The sequence below is a fragment of the Anopheles aquasalis genome, chromosome 3 (assembly GCF_943734665.1).
Source record: "Anopheles aquasalis chromosome 3, idAnoAquaMG_Q_19, whole genome shotgun sequence".
NCBI classification, from domain to species: Eukaryota; Metazoa; Arthropoda; class Insecta; order Diptera; family Culicidae; genus Anopheles; species Anopheles aquasalis.
The window spans coordinates 26,542,706-26,549,095 of NC_064878.1; the positions used below are offsets into that span (position 1 = coordinate 26,542,706).

The following is a 6,390-nucleotide window of genomic DNA, read 5'->3' on the forward strand; positions in this document are numbered from 1 at the left end:
CCAGCGCTGCTATGCTGTGCCGTTCGTTCGTTCGTTCATACCTTTGGATCAGCTCCTTGGTCATCTCGTGGTCACAGTCCGAGCTGCGCAGCGAACTGTACTTGGCGTCGCCACCCGGTACCGTACCGAGCAGCCCCGGTACCAGCACGAACCCCGGCGGTCGCCGATAGTCGTTCGGTAGCTTCTCGATCGCCTCCAGCGGAACGCCCGACTTGTTGACGCGCAGATTCCGGTGCACCTCCTGGTTCAGCATGTGCACGTTCTGTGAGAATGCGATCAGATCGAGCTGCTGATCCTTGGTGCTGAGTGGTTTCGGTTGTGGTTGTGGCGGTGCCGGTCCCTTCTGTACGGCCTGTTGTTCACGCTTGTTTTTGCTCTTCTGCGTCCGGTAGTAACGCTGGATGATGCGAGCTGCGTCTTCCTTCGTGAAGCCCTCCTTCTGCATCATACGCTGCGCCTCGACGCGGTTCTTCGCGATACCGAGGATGTATTTGGTTTTGGCCTCGATCTCGGGCGTCATGCGCATCTTGCGGATCGTGTAGCCACGGTAGTAGCTTTGGATTACGATCGCTGCTCGTTCGTTTTCTTTGTTGTTCACATCCGATGAACTGCGCTTCTCGTGCGGATGCTGCGCCTCCAGCTGATGGTTGGATAGCTGGTGGATAAGCTTCGCCTTGGCCAGCGCTTGTTTCGCCTTGTTGGCTTCTGTGTAGAGCGAAGGAAGCAGGTTTAAAAGTGAGTTTTTTGAATTTGTGCCTAAAGAAAACCAATCACGGACTTACCATTGTTCTTCTTCTCCTTCGCCAGCCGCTCCTTCTCCAGGCGTTCCTGTTCCAAACGTTCGCGTTCTTGCTTCTCCTTCAGGATACGCATACGACGCCGCGTAAGCCAACCACGTACGTGCTTCTGAAGCGTCACGGCACTCAGTGCGACGCGTTGCTTCTCCCGTCTGTACAGTGCCTTCGCCAGCCATCGTCTTACACAAGCTTGCACCAGAATGATTTTACGGACCTAGCGACCAACAAGCAATTAACAAATGGCCTTTATCGACCGGAGTTCCAGTCATGCAGTACTTACATGCTCCTCGTACAGCTTGGACAGATACTCGACGTGGTAGTACTTGAGGAACACCTTCGACTTCCCAAGGGCCCATCCATCCATTTTCAAGCGCACCAACAGCAAACGGCATGACTCCCGATTCGAGACAACACGCTCGTCGAAGCTGTAGGCCAGGAAGCAGTACCTTAAAGCAGAGCAGACGATCTATTAGCTTCACTCTTCGATAACGGATCGCCAACAAGCGGGACATACTTTCGCAAAAAGTCCGCAAAAGTGAACCGATGGCTGAAACCGTGCTGCCGTATACGGATAGTCTCCAGCACTCCGGTGTATCGCAGCTGCTTCAACACCTTGGCCGATTCGAACGTTTTGGCAGCCTTCTGTTCGTTCGGTTTGATGCAGCGTATAAACTGAGGCGTCCCAGTAACCATCTTCTGCAGCAAATCCATCAACGAGTACCGGAAGTACGTGGCTACGGTCTGCTGAGCTCGCGATTGTGATGCTAAACCACGTGAATTAAACTTCTCCTTCGTGTCCACCTTGATGAAGCTCGAAACGTTCTGACGCGACCCGGTATCCTGGATGGCCGAGTACAGATTGCCCGTCTTGGTGATTGGACACTGGAACAGAAACCGGATCATATCGTACTGGCTCTGGCGTATCAGCTGAATTATTTCCGCCGGCAGAAAGTTACGGTTCTTCTCCAAGAACCCATCGGCCTGATAGACGACCCGGCCAGCAAAGTGGTGGATCGCGAAGCAGACCGCGTCCGATTTGGGTCGCTGGTAGAACTTGGATTTGACGTTGTTGTGGAACTTTTCTGTAAAATACAAAACGAGGAGTGTTAGTGGGTCCCAACCTCTGCTTCTGCTTTCTAGTCTGCATCTTACCAATCAAAGATCGATCCGTGGAACGTGGAAAGCGCGATTCCTCGTCGAGCAGAGCGAGCAGACCAAGCGGACGGCTTAGCAGCATATCCAGCACGGGACGGTTGTCTGCAAACTCGACCAAATCCACTGGAATGCCTTCAGCCATGTACTCCTGGAAAAAGTAAAAAGATCGATAAGTGACATTAATGCATCTGCCTCGGATCCCGCCAGTGATCTGTTGCCAACATACCTGCTGCTCCCAGGTGAAGATGTGCTGATTGAAGTAGTACTGGATCTGCTCGTTGGCAATGTTGATGCACAGCTGCTCGAACGAGTTTTTGCTGAAGTTTTCGAAGCCAAAAATATCCAACAAACCAATCGCCAACTGTTCCGGGCTGTTGCAAAAAGGAAAGCAAATAAAAATGCATCAGTCACCCTCTCCACTTCTCATCCATCACTCCACCTGCCGCGTATCTCCGCTACCTACCTATTGTTGACACGGTTGTGCACCAGCAGCAGGTTGATCTGGTTGACCATCCAATCGAACAACCGACCGTACAGTCCCTTCGCCATCGCATCCCGTGCCGTGCTAGCCTCCGAAACGTTATTATGCCGCGTGATCGTTTCGCCGCGCGTCACGACCGAGTTCGAGGACAGCGCATCGAGCAGATCGGCCGAATCGACACCGAGAAGCTTCGATACGCGGTGCATCGGTGCGACGTCGATCACGCGCGCCCGGCTATCCGTGTTATCGTTCGCTTCCATCTCACCGAACTCGATGTCACCGAGATTGAGGATGGCCGCCAACACCCGGTTCACCATGTCGATCTCCTCGTCCTTGAAACCGAGCACCTTGAAGCTCGCCAACAGCTGCCGCCACCGTTCGACGTTCGTTTTCGGTAGTGTGGCCGTCTCTTGCAGGTACCGGTGCGTTTTCCGGTACGACGGATGGAGATAGTACTCCTCGAGCCGTCCCTCCGACTGGAGACCATCGTACATGTAGTAGAACACATGGAAGTTACCTTCCCCTTCGGCTTGCTTCACCACACGGCTCTGTTCGAGCAGATACACGAAAATACGGGCCCCATTCACCTTGCCACTCTTGGCCATCGTTAGCTCCAGATACTTTCCGAACCGTGAGCTGTTCGAGTTGATGCCGGTGCGTGCATTTCCGAACGCTTCCATGATCGGATTCACCTGCAGGATTCGTTCTTCCAGGTTTTTCGTGACCGCCTTGCCCAGGTAGACCAACTGTTTGAGCAACAGATTGGCACTTTCCGTCTTACCGGAACCACTCTCGCCCGATATGACGATCGCTTGGTTCTGTCGCTGATGCACAAGCGCCTGATGGGCTGCATCGGCGATCGCAAAAATATGCGGCGGATTGTCCGATCGGGCCTGTGCCGCGTACTTCCGCTGATGCTGCGTCGTATAAAGTCCCACCTGACTGAACGGATTCACCGCAATCAGTATGTCCCCGATGTAGGTATAGATTTGGTTCGTTTCGAAGCGCTTCTGTAGCTGCTCCACGATCGCATCCTCCGTCAGCACGTCCAGTGTGGCCAGATCGTCCATGTACATGGGCTGTGGTTTCGATTTGCGATCGGATTTCAACTTCCCGTACTTGGTCGTCGCTATCGCTTGACTCGGTGCACGGCCATCCTCCCGTTGGCGCGCTATCTCCGCTCGCAACTCCTGCCGTATCTGGTCCACGTACGGGCCAACACTCTTGAGGAACGGATGCGTGGCCAGTTCCTTCGAGAATGGCCGTTGCTCTAGATCCTTCACCAAACACTCGGCGATAAAATCCGACAACATCGAAGAGTACTGTTCCGGGTGGGCCAGTTTCGGTGGTGGATTCCTTGGGATCTGAAAGAGTGCCCTCATGGGATGGAGTTCACAGAGCGGTGGATCACCTTCGGCCAGCTCGATCGCCGTTATACCGATCGACCAGACGTCACACCGGGAATCGTAAGATTGATCCAGCTGCTGCTCGCAAGCGATCACCTCCGGTGCCATCCAGTACGGTGTGCCGACGCTCGTGTTCCGGCGTGCCATCGTCGCCGCCAGGTGCGAACTGACCCCAAAGTCGACGAGCTTGACATGGCCGGACTCGGTCAGTAGAATGTTGTGGCCCTTGATGTCACGGTGCATGCAGTGGTTCTCGTGCAGAAACACTAGCGCCTGGACGGTTTCGCGTAGGATGTAGGCGATCTGGTTGTTGGATAGGCGCGCTCCACGGCTCCGTAAACCTTGTACCAGATCCGTGACCGAACCACCGGTGCAGAGCTGAAAAAGAGACAGAAAAAAACGAGAGTATTAGAGAAGTGGAAAACGATTTACCTGGCGATTTGTACTAGATCAGGATTAAGCTCTACTCTACACAGTATCTGGGATCTAAAGCTAAAGCTATCGTGGAATTGCAGTCTCACGACGTCGCCAGTTGCGCAAGCAAACCGATAAGACGAAATGGATCACGGCGTGTGGCGCTATTGAAGGCGAAAATTTATAATGCCCACACCGTCAGTTCTCTAATAATGTCATTACAGATTCAGGCCACCAATCTGCTGCACCTCGTCAGCAGCAGCAGCAGCAGCAGCAGGAACCCTTGTCTACGCTCCGGAATTGACACTCTCGGTGCGACTCCAGTCCAGATTGCAGCAATAGCGAGTGGTGTTTGCGAGATTCGGATTGGTAGTCAATGTTTGCACACTCTTCAGGTCCTTTCGGCGCTGTGCTTCTGTCGTTGCGATTCCTTCGAACAATCCTCCAGCCTGACGGTTGAGAGGCAGACTTTACGGCCAGCAAAAAGCACCCAGAGACCGGCGTAAGAGCTCGGACCTCAGGCCCGGGGGGCTATAAGTTATGTCAACAAGCAAATAAACGGACACAGCGGGGGAGCCAGGGGCTATTGCCAGATTGCACACCTCTAATTGCAACCGTAAATTTGGGCCAACACTATACCGTGCTCATCACCGAGCTGCCCGGCTGGCTGGCTGGCTGGCTGGCTTGGTGAATCATTACGTTCCCCGGGGTGGGGATGCACCGGTATGGCATTCGTATAGCGCGTCTAGAGACTGCAGGGCACTCCCTCGACGGTGACAAAGGGGTGACGACTTAAATCAACACTTTAAGCCAGCTTAGTCTCGGACCGGTGTTGATTGGTATTGGAGGGGGGAAAAGCGCCTCATCGTCTTTATGGCAGACGGTCTCTCTGCCTGCCTAAAAAGCCCTACATTAGCCTATTGATTGGAAAGGGATTTAAGGGATCACGTTATTGCTTTCGTCAGACTCTTACGCTTTCTATCAATAACGGAAGGACAACTTTTCTCCCATTTCTTATCCATAAATTTCTCTCTTTTTTCGTGAAACCAAAGCAAAGCTACAAGGCGAGATGTCACGCCAAGAAATGCATTCCAAATCCCGCTGCCGGTGTCGCGTGTCATCGAACTCCAGCTGGTGGACTGGTGCGTGCTTTCTGTGCGTCGTTGTCGTTCCAATTTACGACTTCATTCAACAGCATCCCCTTCGACAGCTCTTCGCGGCGTGACAACCACCGAACTGCACCTGCCAAATGAGCGCTCGTCGGCTCACCGATTTGTCACTTCTACTTTCAACCGGTCCGCCAGCCAGCCAGCCAGCCAGCCAGCTGCCGGATCATGGGCCCAAAAAAAACAAAAGGTTTCGGTTTCATTTTTGTCACCTTCCCTCTCCTTCGCGCGCCCTATCGATGTCATTATCGGAACAATTTTATCAAACCATCTTGTGCTGTGGTGCGGTGCGCGCGCCTCAGCCGGCAACGGGTAATGGGGCGAAATCAACGCACAATAAACTGAGACCATCAGTTCCTCTGTGTCATTACCTGCGGTTGAAAGCAGCCCGAAATGCTCAACTAGCGCTAGTGGCTTCAGAGGCTCCGTAAAGAGTGTAGAGTGAGAAGCACGGCTGCTGCTGACGGGAGGCTGCTAACCCGTGGGTAGCTCCCAGCAGAGTGCCAACACTTGCGTGGCGTGTATTGTGGCTTTAATTTGAACTTTCTTTCGCCAGTGTGGCCACAGCGGCAGCGGAGAAAATGCCAACGGCTGGCGGTCCTAAGCGACGAGACCGCGAGCCCCGAAAAACCGAAAGCGCCTTCAACTTGTGCGAAACTTGCGGTGCGCTTTCGATCTTAGACTTTTCGCATTGCCCTTACCAGAGGGAACTGGTGAGAGGGAGAGAGAGAGAGAGAGAGTGCACGGAGAGATGATGCTGAATTCAAGGTTGAGTTGAGGAGACCGACGATCGCACTAATGCGATCAAGTTCACCAGCAACAGCAAACCAGTAACAGTTCGTGAGGTGTGACTTGGAAAGTGAAACGATTTATGATCCCGTGAGAAAACTCCCTTCGACGGGTAAAGGTGGTTGTAAATCAAACAAAATGGTTCCGAAACTCGCATTTTACTTTCATGACTTTAACTTACT

The 6,390-nt window shown here is 53.1% G+C and overlaps 1 protein-coding gene across 4 annotated transcripts in view; it reads right to left on the minus strand.

The window, feature by feature from the left end:
- The window catches only part of LOC126578989 (myosin-IIIb-like), a 48,109-nt gene that overhangs the window by 3,740 nt on the left and 37,979 nt on the right, over positions 1-6,390 (minus strand). For all 4 annotated transcript variants that reach the window (XM_050242169.1, XM_050242168.1, XM_050242167.1 and 1 more), the window contains 7 exons: positions 2,416-4,217; positions 2,179-2,323; positions 1,950-2,100; positions 1,312-1,879; positions 1,078-1,243; positions 783-1,011; positions 42-705 (listed from right to left, as the gene is read on the minus strand). In XM_050242169.1, coding sequence (XP_050098126.1) covers positions 42-705; positions 783-1,011; positions 1,078-1,243; positions 1,312-1,879; positions 1,950-2,100; positions 2,179-2,323; positions 2,416-4,217 — 3,725 coding nt within the window. The remainder of the gene's footprint in view (positions 1-41; positions 706-782; positions 1,012-1,077; positions 1,244-1,311; positions 1,880-1,949; positions 2,101-2,178; positions 2,324-2,415; positions 4,218-6,390) is intronic.